We start from the raw sequence: 16,298 nt of genomic DNA on the forward strand, positions 1-16,298 counted from the left end.
GATGGAGATTATATGGATTGTGGTTATTGTAAATATTGCAGGTTTGAAAACTGTGGGTAGTCTCTAGTATAAAGGAGGTGCTGCTGAATTTTTTTTAAATAATTAAAGTTAATTTATGTAATAATTCATATACATTTCTGTAGATGCGTCGAATGAAATCTACAGCACGTCGTCAGCAGACGGTTGCACATAGTTCTTCTAGCAACGAGGAGGACATCTCCTTAGGTGCTGGTCACAACGATGCATCTACGCCACCGTGTGATGCTTCCTCTTCTACCGTAGTTTCACAACGCAGGAGCAGCATGCCTTCACAGCGGGGTCAATTCACCCGCAAGTAACAGGCACAATGGAAAGATGACCTCTCAATGTAAGTTTATTTAGGTTTTAGTTTTTTTTTAATACTTATAACATAATTTATGAACAAATAATTGATTTTATTTATTTAATTTCAGGTTCACAAACATTGAGGCTGCCAGGACAATTACATTGGCGATGAAATCATCGATGGAGATTCCATTGTTTCAATGGAGTCAGGTCTCCAGACATCCTGAGTGGAGACCTAATATCGATGCCTGGTTTCGGCGATTTCAAGTAGGTGTTAATTTTTAATTTTCAGTTTATTTTTAATAAATAATTTTTCTAATTTTATATCTTGTACTCTTTTAATTTTCAATGAATTATTTATATATACAGAATAAATTTGAGTGGGATAGCGCGGACAACAATGTTGTCAGGAGAGTATCAGAGAATCACACGGCAACTAGGTAAAATCGAAAATAATATTTATTTTTGATTTATAATTTTATGTTCTAAATTCTAATTAGTTACTATGGATGTAGGTTGCGTGATTTTTGGTACGACACTCAAAAAAAGGCGAAAAGATATGCGAGGGACAACGGTCTTGAAGGCTGGAATGAGGTGGCAATTTGGCGGGAATTTAAACCGCCATTCATCTTGGGAGATATATGGGCGGCATATATTGAGCACGTGACGTCTGAGCGGTTCTCACGGTGTTCACAATCCGGAGCCGTCAACCGGAATCGGGAAATTCATGGTTCGGTGACCACGCACACCGGCGGCTCCGTCCCGTTTAGCGCACATGCGAAGCGGATGGTAAGATTATTTTTAATGAAATATATCGTTAGTTAATTTGTTGTTACTTATAAATATATTTCACTTGCAATCTTTTTTTTCCTTACAGGCTACGTCTCTTGGATGTGAGCCGAGTCCAATGAAGCTATTTGAAGAGACGCACGTGCGGAGTCAAGACCTCCAAAAGAGGGTGCAGCAGTACGTGGACAACCGTGCTCAGCATTTTGTAGTATGTTCGATCAATCAAATTATTTTGTAAGTTATTATTTTCTTGAATTGAATATGAAGATTTTTTTAAAAAATAAATTCAGGAGACCTATAATAGCCGGTTGAGAGAGAGATATGGGGACGATCCTTTGACCCAACCAGATTTCGATCCGGATTTGTGGATGGAGATCGGATCGTCTAGTGGACCCGATAAAAATCGGATCTACGGGCTTTCCAACACAACGGCTGATAAATTACGGTCGGCCCGTAGTGTCTCAACCGTTGGGAGCTCTCCATCAGTATCGAGCACCTAGTCAGAGGAGTGTTTAGCTTGAAACAACAATATGAACGCCTCTTGACGGATTATGCTCAGCTCCATCAAATGGTCATAGAGATTAGATCAAAGATGGGTGATGATCCATGTGCTGCTTCTTTTTTGTCGTACGGTCTCGGCAACAACCAGCCTCCTCCTCCTCCTCCAGCTCCACCGCTATTTTAATTAGTTTAATTTTGTTTTTTTAAAACATTAAATTTGTAATGAATATTTCGATCAATATTATTTAACATTAATTTTACATTTTTAATGTCTAATGAAAATTTATTTGGTTATAAGTTTTTTAATTGTTAATAAATAATTTTTTTAAAATATTTTAAATTTATACCGAGAGTATTGTAGTATCGTTTACAATATTTACGGTCGTGCCACAATTTTCGACGGACTCGCCGACAGAAATCACCGACGGACTTCACCGACGGAATAGTGTCATCGGTATGACACAGAGAGTTGGAAAACAATTACGGGCTTGTGCCACAATTACTGACGGCGTCACCGACTGAAATTACCGACAGATTAATGCCGTCGGTATTTCACAGAGAGTTGAAAAAAATTTACGGGCCTGTGCCACACTTACCGACGGAATCACCAACTGAATTACCATTGAATTTTACAGACGGAATATTCTGTCGGTAACTTGGTGGCGGGAAATTTTTTTTATTGGCGCGCTTATCTGTCTGTATGTCCGTCGGACATTCCATCGGTAGTTTTGTTTTTTTCGAAGAGGGAAAGAAGTTTCTCTTTCAAAGAAGCTCTGATACCAATATAGAAATTGGAAAATTCTTCTTTTCTGAAGATTATATTTTTCTCATTACTTCATTTGTATATACGCATGCATATATATAGTTAAAGATTGTAACTGTCATGACAGTTATTATAACTGTTGCTGGTAGTTATAAAGTGGTTAGGATTAGTTACAATTCTGTTACAGGTAGTTATAATAATTAAGAGCAATCCTAACGTAACTAATCCTTCTTTCTTCTTCAGCTTAACCAATCCTTCTTTCTTCTTCAGCTCTGTAACTATTCCTTCATGTAATCAATCCTTCTTCTTCTATCACTGGTTTATCATCCCCCCGCAAGTGAAAGGGTCTTGGAACGAGGCACAACTGTGTTTTAAGAAACAAGAACCTTGAGCTTGTAAGATGTTTAGTTAGGAGATCGGCAGGCTAGTCTTCAGTGGGAATGAATTGTAATTCTATTTTCCCTTATAGAACCTAATCACGAATGAAGTGTAGATCAATTTCTATGTGTTTTGTTCGTGCGTGAAACATAGAATGTTTGGCCATATGATAGGCACTAATGTTGTCATACCAGAGTATAGGGACAACAGGGGTAGGAACACATAGTTCGTGCATCAAGGCTTGAATCCAAATAATTTCTGCAGTAGCCAGAACAAGTCCCCTATACTCTGATTCGGCACTGCTGCGAGAGACTAATTTTTGCTTGGTAGAGGACCAAGAAATTAGATTACCCCCTAGATAAATGAGGTAGCCACTGGCACTTCCCCGATCATCAGGTTGAGCTCCCCAATCAGCATCGGTGAACCCTTCAATTGTCAACTGATTTGAGGAACTTATGAGTAAGCCATCATGCATAGTTCCATGTAGGTATCGAAGAATGCGTTTGACAGAGAGCCAATGTGCTGAAGTTGGTTGTTGCATAAACTGACATGCTTTATTAACAGCGAAGGCGATGTCAGGTCGAGTAATTGTGAGATATTGTAGAGCTCCCACTACACTGCGATAACCAAAAGGATCTTCCATAGGCTCACCATCAAATTTAGATAAATTTTGTCTAACAACCCCAGGAGTTTTGACAGGCTTGGTGTTAAACATTTCTGTTCTGTGCAGTAAATCAGAAATGTATTTTGTTTGGTTGAGATGTATAGAATTGTCATGGTAAGAGACTTCAATACCTAGAAAAAACACCCGACATTAAAAGAAAATGCATGATTCACTAGAGCAATGCCCTAGAAAAGCAAATATAACAAAACACAATAAAGTGAGTATCCAACTATATTCAATTAATATATTCTATTTAATTCAAGAATAAAATTTCTTTTGAAAAAAGTTATTTAATAAAGAAGAAAAACATAAGGACCCTAATAACCCAACCAAATTAAAAAAAAAAAACAAACAAGGGATAAAACGAAGGATGTAAAATAAATGACCGAGGGTGAATTGCCAAAAAAATTAAATTATAAAAATTATTTCAGATGACATAAATAACAATTAAAAGATGAGTATCAAATCTGACAAATAAAAAAAAATCAAATGAGGATGAAATTGAAATAAATTTTGATTTTCATAAGTTATTTCAAATAAAACAAATATTAACCAAAAGATCAGGGACTAAATTGAAAACAAAAAAAAGTTTGGCACATGATTTGAAATATTGCATAGCAAGGCATAAAAATCAAGGGATAGGGAGGAAAGAAAGAAGAAAAAGAAACAAGAAACGGCTGCTAGAGCTAAACCAGAGTTCTGTTTTCTATACCCATTACCGTTATATAGAGTAGACACCAAAAAGAATCTAAAGATACCCTAATAAGATATTTTTAGTTACCGGAAGTAACAATACACATCGTGTAAAAAATGAGTTATAATAATTTTTAGATGTAGTTAGATTATATGATATAATATTAAAAGAATTATGAATAAACATGTATTTAGTTTAATTTTAATAAAATATTATGTTAGGTGAATCATTGTGTTTAATTATAAAATTGGATTGTGAATTGTGATCGAAGATGGGTTGGACATCGAAAGAATTAGAAAACTAATTTGGTGTTTTTTCATGTTGGGAGGGACTTAAAAGGCTAAAAAAATTTCCATCATTGCACCTCGTGAAATTAACTGTGCTAAGGTTAAAAAAAAAAAAAAAAAACTCTCCTCTCCCCTCCTAGTGTGCCACCAGCATTGACTCGATGGCGATAGCTGATAATTATTGTGCAATACTGCAATGGGCAGTTATTGCTTATCTTCTTCCTTTTAGTCAATCAAGTTGTTGCTCGAAATAGCCACTTCCACAGCGACCACGAAGAGAAGAAATGGGATGTCTGCAAGTATGAGAATGATTATTTTTTATTAAAATAATAATATTTTTTGTTTTTTAAATTTTATTTTTAATATCATACTAAAAAAATAATTTAAAATAAGAAAATAAATTGAAACTGAATACCAAACCTCCCTAAAAGAATGAAATATTAAATATTTAAAATCTGATTGTCGTAGAGAGGCGGGCTGAGCTCGTGAGATATGCTTAAACTAAATAAAGCAGTCAAGGGTGACGCCGCCGTGGTTGGCAACTTGGTATTTTTAATTTGTATTTGTGTGGATATGTACGTATTTATTTATTTACTTCTTTTTTTTCTTGACAAACCAAGTTTCCATGTGAAACATTTTTTGCTTAAAAATATTAGACTCAACAATTAACAATTTAGCCATTATATATATATATATACACACACACACACACACACAGAGCAAGCATTGTTGAATATGCCCCATTATGCAGAAAATGCTGGGGCATCGTCGAGAAAGGATGAATGTAAAGTGAAGTGGGAAGGCTCCTTGTAGGAAATAATGGCTTGTAGTGGGGACAGAAGAGATGCCATTACATCGGGAAATCTCTGATAATTTTTTTTTTATTATTTTATCATTACTCCTCACCAGCCTTGAATCCGAAAGATCCTCTGCATGATTGGCCTTGGTACAAAGATTGATATGAACAGACTATATATATAGGTCAAAATTCAAGTTCATTATGTCTTCATTCATCACTTGATGAATATATAAAAGGATGGATTGCTTATGAGCTGGATAATTTTTGTAAGAAAATTACTTCTTTTGACTTTTTATATACGTTTTCCTGCCAGAAAAATAGTTGAAGTATTTTATACAACATTTATGACAGAATATATACAAAGGTAAAATATTTTTTCTTTCATATTTTAATTTTCGAAAAATATTAAATTAGAAAACCTTTTAAATTTCTTATTGTAAAAATATATAAAAAAACTCAAACATAAAAATCTGAAATTAAATAGAATTAATGTAATTAAGAAATCATGTGTTTATTTTCCCATATCATTATCAATGAATTGATTTTTCTCATTAAATTAAATGAAAAACAATACACAAAATACAAATTTGCGAGATTTATGCAAAACAATAATATCCTAAATAAGCAAAAAGTTGAAAAGAACCAAAATATTTTTATCATCACCAAATACAAGGTTAGTCGCTATATTATTATAACAATAACAAAATGACAAAAATACAAAATAATATCATAACAAAATAATCAACCTTCATATTTAAAAAAAAAACTTCAAAAAATTGTAAAGAAAAAAGGTAAGAAAGAAGATACTTTTCTTTTTTATCTTCTAAGATAATCTTGTGTTGGTTGATAGATTATGAGAGTAAGAAAGAAAATGGAGAACGAATAGAGAGGGGATGTTGGGAATTTTGTTTGAAGTATAATTAATGAGCATATTTGAAGTTAAATTAAAAGTATGATTCATTATTTTTAAGGTTAAAATTTTAATAGAAATTAATTTCTAACATAAACCTTAACGTAGAATATTAACATGATTTAAATAAATGATAGGTGAACGAGAAATTGATCTAATTTTTTTTTAATTAGTATGTTTTGGAGAAACTCATAACCCTTTAAGAACTTGTATCCCACATTAAAAAAAAAAAAAGCTTTCTTTATTGTTTATATAATGGGAAAGTAAGAAGTTAAAATTAGCCCCAAACAGTGCTCAAGTTTTTAAAGAAAAAAAATCTAAACAAAGTGGAATTTGAGTTTAAACTCACATGCGTTGCTCGACTTCCACTCGGGATTTAGGCTTAAGTTTTGATTTATTATAAAATAATATTTTGGGTTATAAAAAATTATTTTTTTCTCAACTTAAATTTTTGCTTGCCCATGAATAATAGAATCTTATTAGTTTTCATCCAAAAGAATTTTTCTCTAAACTTGAACAGAAAGTTGATAGAAGAGGGAATTCCATCCATTTTGGTTTCTAAAATTCTTAATAAAATGGGGTTATAAAAGAGTATTTCGGGTTCATTTTTCAGCACAAATTATATAGAATTTTTTATATTTTTCTTCACCTAAATTATCAATTTTGCTTCTGTAATTTAAATTCTAGTTTTCTTTTATATATTCTTTTCTATTCTAGAGCCTATAATTAATTTTTATGAAGTACAATTAAATAAAACGGTGTCACTGGAATCATGCAAGGTTTATTAAATATGGTTTTTTTTATGCAAAAGACGAATACAGAGAGCTCTTAAAGCTCATGTATCGTAATAGAACGAGGCGAAAGCCTACAGGCCCAGTATCGTTCAGGCCCATTTTCTCCATACAACCCATAAAAAGCATTTGATTTTCTTCCGACAGATGTCTTCCAGTGTTCGACAAAAGTCCTCAACGAGAAAAGCACTGCTTGGAGTTGGAAGAGACTTCATTTTAACAAAGCATTAGCACATCAATTTAGTCTCTCACAACGAGCACTTAAGGTTCCTAAAGGAAACCCAGGTAGGAATTCGATTTCGCTCTACAATTGTGCCACCATGAAGGTAAATAACTTGAAGCTCTTCATCTTTAGATTTCATTTATTACTCCAAGTTCATGTTGCTAACAAAAGTATCTAACTGTCGTTTTCGTACATAGACCCAATAATCTATACAAATAGCAGAGACGAATGAGCCTAAAAAGAACAAAAGTTTCTGTGAAGATGACAAGAAACAAAATATACCAGTGACAAAAAAAAGAAAAAAGTTTCTATCTTGCCTCTAATAGGGTTATGGTGGAATCATTGACTGAACATGATGTGTTCTTTATTGATGAAGAATTTGCTTCAACCAAAGTCCTTTCAGTAAAGAAACCTGGTTGTTTTGGCTGAGGCAATTTACCTTCACCACTCAACATTAAAACCACAGATGACATGCTTGGCCTATCATTTGGATGGCATTGTACGCATAATAGACCCACATGAATTGAACGAAGCGCTTCTGATAAATTGCATGATTCTGCTATTGGTTCAGTAATTAGTTCAGAAGACCTGCCTTCTGTATATAGTCTCCATGCCTGATGGATAAAATCATGTTTTAGGAAAAAGATTCGGTAGGTAGAATATAGAAAATGTTTCAACTTTTTTTGAAACTTACATGGCCAAGAAGGTTGAGGTTGTGGTCTGGGTGACAGAATCCTCTATTCCTGTTCCCATTCACAATCTCTAGCACCAATACACCAAAGCTGAAGACATCAGATTTTACTGAGTAGATCCCATCAATTGCGTACTCAGGTGATATGTAGCCACTGCAGGCAAACATTGGATGTTAAATCACATTTGCTAGTAATGGCCATAAACTGTAAATGCCGGAGGTACTTACTATGTTCCCACCACCCTTTTTGTGTTGGCTTCAGTTTCATTTTCTCCAAAACTTCTAGCGAGGCCAAAGTCTGAAATTTTTGGGTTCATGGTGTTATCTAATAAGATATTGCTGGCTTTCAAATCTCTGTGGATTATTCTTAGTCGTGAATCTTGGTGAAGATAAAGAAGTCCACGAGCAATCCCGTTGATAATGTGATAGCGCTGTGGCCAGTCCAGTAGTGCGCTATGTGTTCGATCTGTGAAATTTTTGCTCAAGTCAGTAAGCATATACAAAAGAAAGTCTAATTAACTTTGTAATGGTATGCAGAGTTTCAAACCAAAAATAAAGATGTCCAAGCTTTTTTTAGGCATGAACTCGTAAATCAACATCCTTTCATCTGCTTCCATGCAGCATCCCAAAAGCTTAACCAGATTCCGGTGTTGAAGTTTTGCAATATGCATGACCTCATTCTTGAACTCATCAAGTCCTTGTCTTGAGCTCTTTGAGAGCCTCTTCACAGCTATTTCTTGTCCATCTTCTAGTATTCCCTGTAAATAATCATACCTTGCAATTAGCAAAGTCAGTTAGTATGTAAAATTTGAGAATTTGCTTAATACTGCATGTTACTTGCATTTGTTTGAACTGATAAAAATTTGGAACACTTTGTAAGCAATTGCTTTTTCATCTGTAAGAAAGGGTAAATTCAATCTATCAAATAGATTTGAGATGACTAGTACCAGCGAACTACTATGGTGGCCTGGAGTTTCTTTTATGAATCTCATTGCCCATCAATAAATTGCATGATTACTTGATATATCATTACCTTATAAACAGGTCCGAAACCCCCTTCTCCTAGTTTATTGGTAAGAGAAAAGTTATTGGTGACACAAGTAATTGTACCCAAATCAAACAGCTGAAGTTCTGGATCCTCCTTGCAGGTATCATCTCTCCTTCCTTCCAGAATACCTGTCACTTTTCCTAAAAAGTAGAGTAGGAATAAAAAGGTAACCGATCTCTATTTTATGATGTACACACATTTCATTGTCATTTCAAATATAATAATGATTGTGATTTGTCACTCAGATTACTACAGATCAAAGTTAATTGTAGAAAATTGCAGTGGGCAGGGGAAATAGTTAATTCTTTAGATTGAACAACTTACTGCCCTTCTGCTGCTTCTTTTTCCGAACAAGTAGAACCAAGACTATGCCTAGAAGCAGCATTCCTGCTGATACCACAGAGATCACTATGATCCTCGTATGTTTCGTTTTATTGGATTTAGTCCCCTCTTCATCATTGTGATCTGAAACAAGGCAGTTGGCAGAAAACTGGCAGTTAAAGATCAACAATATAAAAGTACAGCCAATCACTATTTTATTTTTTGGTTGGTTAGTATAGTATAGATACCAGTTCAGTAATTCAGTTATCTACTGAATTCACAATAAACAGTGTCACTGAATGTTTTAGCAATCAGGATGGACCTCCATGGAAACTGCATGATTTTAATACTACTTGAGGTTTTTAGAAGTTACAATTACCACTTTTGTAAAGTAAATCGGTCCATCATGTTGCCAGATGATATGTTTACCCATTCATCTTTATTGTCTCAAGTTCTCTTATACCCTATGAATTTAGTGCTAAGTATTTACGCGATGTAGACCAACTAGCATCAACAAAGACATGCTTCCACATACCTATGGCCTGTTATAAATTTCAATTCCCTGATTTAAGGATGTTAAAGAAAGCAAGAAAATTTGCTTCACTTGCATGTTGCTTTTTTTCTAACCTTTCACATCAGTTATCTTGTGGCTAATCTCCTTTATACATGAATTAAATTTTAATGTTATTACAATCCCAGAATTAGAGATTGTTTTTTCAGGTCATAGATAACTTCATACCTTGTTCTGATGCAGCCATCCTTATATAAATGTCCTGCCCGTTATCATTAAATTGTCTAATATCAATCAAGTCACTGAACCATAGCAGGCACCCACTTCCTCCTTCCCTGATGTCCAGATTTGCATAAGCTGTACATGAGCAGTTCTTCATACACAAGCTCTTGCATTGCTCAAGATTCATGCTCTTATTAAACCACGATTTTCTCGTCTCTGGCAGCTTTACGCCAGAATACCTTTGAAACACATCTCCTGTGCAGTTTAGTGGAGTCCTTCTAGCACAACCATCTGACCAGTTCATCATGTCCCAAGTTCTTGGAACTTTCGGTAGAAATCCTTTCAAGCAACCACATGCTGGGGAGTTGTTAATATCACAGCTCCCATATGCACCACACAATGCATATCGGTTACAATCATCAACAATTAGTGTAAGGTAAAACGCCCAGATGCCTGTTTCATCGGTCCATGTTAAACGCCGGACGTCCCCAGTTTGAGTTAGCACTAGCCTTGAAAGAATTGAATTGTTAAGAAGCTGGTATCTGTAAAATATCTCCTTGTCATTAAAAACAAACTCGTATTTGTATACAGGGTTTGGCCGTAATTGAGGACCACCAAAACGCAGGCCATTCCAGGGTCCAGACCGATACCGCCGAATTGAATTCTCTGTCAGAATTTGCTCAGGATATCCACTAGGATCAAATCTGAAAGTAAAGTTACCTCTAGATGGATCGTCAGTTGTCTTCCACGATGTCAAGTGCCGATCAAAGCCTGTTATTGAATTCCTTCCCATCTTCATCCCTGCCAGGAGTGTATCACATGGATAATCGAAACTTTGCCACAAGGAGTTTTCCAGGTCATTATCATCCTCTTCTTTGACAACAAGATTCCCTGAATCCAAAAGCTGTGCTACTGGAAATCTTGCAGACCTAGAGGCGTTGGAAGACCAAATGATGCTCTCGTTGTGATTGAGAAGGACTAGAAGTCCCTCGCCAGTAACCCTTAACACACCTGATGAATTGGTGAGGGGGATTTCCCTGTTGGCAACCCAAACTACAGTCATGACGGATACCTTGTTGAACCATATACCCAAGTATCGGTTTTTGGAGCTGCCTGGGCTGAAAAATCCCATTTTAAAGCTCCCATAAGCAGAGACCATGCTGTCTCCATCGATATCTCTGATAGATTGAGTTGTATTTATGGTGTCAATTGCAGTGGATATTTTAATGATCAGCAACAAAATAGAGATGTAAAGAAGCGCAGAAGTGCTATCTACACATGCATTCATAATTTTTGCTGCAGTGAACTTTGTCATGGTAATGCTTGAATAAACTTTCATTTCTTGCCTTCTTTTACTTTGATTTTTGGTGAGCAAGTGATGAATTAGAATAATGATATGTCCAAAATTTCTATTATTTTTCAATGTTTTGCTCTATGGTCTCTGAAATGGACTTCCCATCTTCTGAATGATAATAGGTAAACAAGACTATCGGATGACGACAATTTGACCCCCCGTGTGCGTTCTCATTCTCTACTAACAATGCCGCCATTACTGAAGTTTCAAATGTCTTCTGTGAGTTGTATGATTAGCCTATTCGAACACTTTTCTTCTTTCAATACTAACAAAACGTGAATGCTTTCTTAATAGTCATTGAAATTGCCTTTCTTTTGAGTCCTGAGGAGTTGTATATATCTTTGTGAACTTCGTTCGAGTAGTTTTTGGCGTATTTAGGAGTATGGTAATATTGTTTTTAAGAGTAATTTTTTATTTAAAAATATATTAAAAAAATTCTTTAAAAAAATTATTTTTAATATCAATGCATAAAACAATTTAAAATTATAAAACATATATAATTTTAAATAAAAATTATTTTTTTATATAAAATATTGTTTAGACCGTGTTCCTAGACATCTTAAACTTCTTTGTAAACTACCATTATATATATATATATATATATATATATATATATATATATATATATATATATATATATATATAATAGATAGTAACTTCAAGATTGACTTGATATTAAAAGGTTATGTCTTGGGTTCAAATCTTAAAATTAATATTTAATAAATAAAATTTATTAGGTTTTTCTAGATAAGTACAAGGATGCATGCATGAGATAGTTTTATAAATAAAATTTAGTCTTCATTGTCGCCTAAAATAATCTGGTTTTTTCAAAATTGAAATTTCGTGGACATACATAAATTTATGCGAGAAAACGGCCTCTTTGTTTGAATGCTGTTGTCCCTGAGCGGGATGTACATGACCAAATCACATATGCAAATTTTGTAAACGGGAAAAAACTGCAAGGAATAATTAAATATATTCGACCGATGGAGCATCTGAAGAGTCAATTTTGTATTATAATAGTACTTGTTTTATAAAATATTTTTTATTTAAAAATATATTAAAATAATATTTTTTATTTTTTAAAATTTATATTTTATATTAAAATGATTTTTAAAAAATTATTTTAAAGTAAAAAGTATTAATTTTTTTGTAAAATATTTTTAAAAAACAAAAACAAAAACAAACGGTAAACTCTGAACTCTTGCGGCTAGTCAATCTGCTTATGCCATATATGCATACCTGGGATGGATGTGAATTTCCCCTTTTTTCTTCTTTTTTTCCCCTTACCATATGATGTGTGCTTATGAATATGGAATACTTCTTACATAAATATTAGCTTATGGTTGAAATTGAAATATATGTTTTGAGTTTTACTTTTGGATTTAACCTTGATATTTTTAAAAAATTTAATATAATTATTATGTGTGTTTGATATTGTAGGCAAGTGATATTAACAAAAGGAATTATGTATTCTAAAAATGGAAAAACAAAAAAATGTTTATTTAAATATAATTCTTTAGTGGAGAAATTCCTGAAAATAATAATAAATAAATTAGATAGAAAAAGGTTCTGGAAAATAAAAATAAAAATATTTATAAAACCAAGAAAAAATAGAAAATGAAAGAGAATAAAATCCAAATCCATAAAACTCAATCGAATTAAAAAGCTTGTCGTTCAAATAAAACACTCCAAACTCTTTTGACCCAAAACAACAAGAAAAGGAACGAAATTGGCCTCGAGCCGGACGACACGCCATTCATTTACCACCTGTTGGAATTTCCGGTCACTGGAAAATGAAGTTTACTAGATCCAATTTTTATTTCCCCCCCTACATTCCCAATAACCACCAAAAATAATTTACTCTACTTCCTAAACAATACTGATGCAGCTAAAACTAGAAATTTCTGTGATTTAGCTTTCAAAATGATTATTGATAAAAAAAAAATTAATAGCTTACATTGAAGAATATAAAAAAAGGTTAAATTAATGGAAAAATATATTTTATCATATATTATTATGCAAAAAAAATTTCGTATTTGTGTTTCTCGAATTCATTGACATCTGGTTAGGGAATGTTGGATGGAGTTTTGGTGCTGAATTTGAATAGAATATTCGGCTGATTTTTAACGAATAAATTCTTGAGAAAAAAAACCTTGAATATGAAAAAAACCTTGATTTTTCAATTTTAAGAGAAAAATTATTTTATTTTTATGAAAAAAATGTTGTGAACAAAGTAATGAAATTCATAATTTTTTGTTGGTGATTTTGAAATTGTTTTTTTATGTGAAAAAATAAAGATTTTGTATATATAAGACTCTGTGTGTAAACTTATTTATAAAATAAATTTTAATATTATATATTCACCTTTATAATAATTAAATATTTTGAACTTATAAATAATTTTAAGGATGTACATCGCTAAAAATACATCAAATATAATATTTAATTGTTTTTTTAAAACATTAAATCTAGAGAATTCAAAAATTATTTTAAAAATAAGTTTTAGAAAATTATATATATAACTTATTGATTATTTGCTCATTAAATGTTTGTTTTGATGATACAATATATTATAATGCATAGAAGGAAATACTTTACTCTATTATATAAAATGTAATCACTATGATTTATAGGTTGTGTTCTTAATTTAAATGTGAGTGTTTTTCATTTCTTTATATTTTTTACTCTAAAGATATTATCACTTTTGATGGTGTCATATGGCATGTGTGTCACGACCCGAGTCCCGGATTCATGACCGGCACATAGGTAAGGTTCCCTTCCAAGGTTCCATACCTATGCGAACCCAAACTTACACACAAACTTATCCTAACTCAATCAGAGTTCAACGCAGCATTAATAACAAAATCAATTTCATAATATAATTGAATTGTCTTGATACAAAAGTTTATAAAAGTTCAGAGTTTTGGAGCACTAACTAGACATAAAAGAAAGGTACAAAGTACAACCAAAAAGCAGGTTCTGAAGGTCCAACAAAATGACCTGCTATCAAGCTATAAGCCTGAAAAGGATAAATAATGAGAGGGTGAGTTCAACAACTCAGTGAGTAGATAACGTTCAATATACACACACGAGGTAATACAGCAATGAGAAATATATATACAAGTATGACTTTAGGTTCTTATGGAAGTGTTCTCAAATTGGCCATAACAAGAAGATCATATGGTAAAACTCGTCAGAAAATCAAAATGCAATGAGCATGAGGCTCCGAAATGTGGGATGATCAGTCCACACAGGTTGGTGACTCGCCCGACCAACTAGGGTTCAGATACGATGTGCACAAAGACTAACACTACCCTGTTAGCATGGGTATTCTAACTGACATACCATAGGTTCATAATCATAATCTAACAAACATATTCATATCTTAAAACCCAACTCATGACATCAATCAAATGAGGAGCTATCAATTCAGAAGTCAATTCAAAATATATGTTGGTTCATATCAAGAATTCATATTCAATAATTGATCATGCTTTATCAAAATAAGGATAATAATCAACATATATATTATCAAGAAGCATGATCCAATTCATATTAACAAATCAAATATTTATAATATTTCTCATGCATATGGAAAATTATCCACTCACCTGACTCGAAAGCAACAAAACTCAAAGCTGATATCGAAGAAAATCCTACTGACGTCCCGCTGGTAGAATATCAGGATTATCTAAATATAAAGGAGATATATTTAAGAATGACTCAAAAGAATATATATAACCTATTTAATACACTTATCTAAGGGTGTATTCCATAACCCTAAATGTTTTTGAACTAACTAGTTATCTTTTCTAAAAACCCAACATTTAACGGTTTTCCCGAAATCTAATCCATAATAAAACAATTAATAAAATTGGTAATAATTCACTAAATAACCCTCAATTATTCATCAAACCAATCTGAAAAAGGTAATATTACAGCTAGGGACTAATCTGTAATTTATCATATTCTTAAGGGTTAAATTGCAACTTTTGTCAAATTGGAGGACCAAACTAAAATTTATCATAAATCCATGAATATACTGAAATTCTGACCATAATTAGTCCTCATTTCTGTCCAGATCATCTCATTACACTCCAAGGACCATTCTGGAATTTTACCAAATCTTTTAGGGTCAAATTGTAATTTTTGTCAAATTGGAGGACCAAATTGAAAGTGTTAAATTCTCTTATCTATACAATAATTCTGTCCATAATTCATATGTTATTCTGTTCAGATTCTCGGAATAGGTTCCAGGGACCAATTTGTAATTTTCCAAAGTTCAGGGACTAAACTGTAATTTTCCAAAATTGAGGGACCAAACCGAAATTTTGTCATCTTCAACCTCCAACCCAGAATTTTTAACAGAAACCTACTGTTCTCTCCAAATTCCTAACACAATTTCACCATTCAAACAAAATCATAACTCAAAATCATCATCTTTCAATTCAATCTCTCAAAATCAACCAAATAATCAAATACCCACAACAATCAACCCTATAACATTCAAATTAATTCATCAATTAACCCAAAACACAAATTTTCAAAACCCTAACATTTATCAAAACTAAAATTAAAGCTTAATTAACACATATTTATACATTTAACAACCTAAATCTTACCTTTAAACTTATTTCTTCCAATCTCTTCCTTTTCCCTTATTTTCCCCTCTTTTCTCTTCTTCTTCTTCTTTCTCCCTTTCTCTCCTGCCGGTTCTCTCTCAAAATTCAGATCTCTCTTTCCTTTTTCTTTTTTTTTTATTTCTATTTATATTTATCAAGTTTTGTTGAATTACCACTATACCCCTTATTCATTTATTCTAACCTTTAAACCTTCAAGGGCTTTATTGTATTTTCCAATCCCTTTAATACAAAACATCACAATGTGAATTTTAAATTAAGTGACAATTTATAGAAGACTCTGTGCGTATGAATTCGTTTCGATCCATTTATAGAAGATTGATTTCTTGTTAAGATTGTAAGGTTATCGAACTGTCATTTCTTCATACATCAAGTGATACTTTGA

General features: G+C 32.8%; 2 protein-coding genes and 1 long non-coding RNA gene across 3 annotated transcripts; all 3 read right to left on the minus strand.

Moving 5' to 3' along the window:
- Positions 1–2,849: 2,849 nt before the first annotated feature.
- On the minus strand, positions 2,850–3,470 carry LOC133702782 (secreted RxLR effector protein 161-like). Its single transcript, XM_062127099.1, has one exon. The coding sequence runs from the start codon at positions 3,468–3,470 to the stop codon at positions 2,850–2,852; it is 621 nt and encodes a 206-aa protein (XP_061983083.1).
- A 3,757-nt stretch (positions 3,471–7,227) lies between these two features.
- Positions 7,228–11,309, minus strand: LOC133703797 (G-type lectin S-receptor-like serine/threonine-protein kinase At4g27290). Its single transcript, XM_062128478.1, has 7 exons — positions 9,923–11,309; positions 9,187–9,327; positions 8,848–9,002; positions 8,362–8,572; positions 8,043–8,280; positions 7,818–7,968; positions 7,228–7,737 (listed from the first exon to the last, which is right to left on the minus strand). The coding sequence occupies exons 1-7, from the start codon at positions 11,253–11,255 to the stop codon at positions 7,432–7,434; spliced, it is 2,535 nt and encodes an 844-aa protein (XP_061984462.1). The 5' UTR covers positions 11,256–11,309; the 3' UTR covers positions 7,228–7,431.
- Positions 11,310–14,057: 2,748 nt separating this feature from the next.
- Positions 14,058–15,998, minus strand: LOC133703801 (uncharacterized). The gene is made up of 3 exons (XR_009843945.1): positions 15,896–15,998; positions 14,885–14,964; positions 14,058–14,292 (listed from the first exon to the last, which is right to left on the minus strand). It is a non-coding gene; the product is annotated as an uncharacterized LOC133703801 (long non-coding RNA).
- Positions 15,999–16,298: the final 300 nt, after the last annotated feature.

This window comes from Populus nigra, chromosome 9 (assembly GCF_951802175.1).
Source record: "Populus nigra chromosome 9, ddPopNigr1.1, whole genome shotgun sequence".
NCBI classification, from domain to species: Eukaryota; Viridiplantae; Streptophyta; class Magnoliopsida; order Malpighiales; family Salicaceae; genus Populus; species Populus nigra.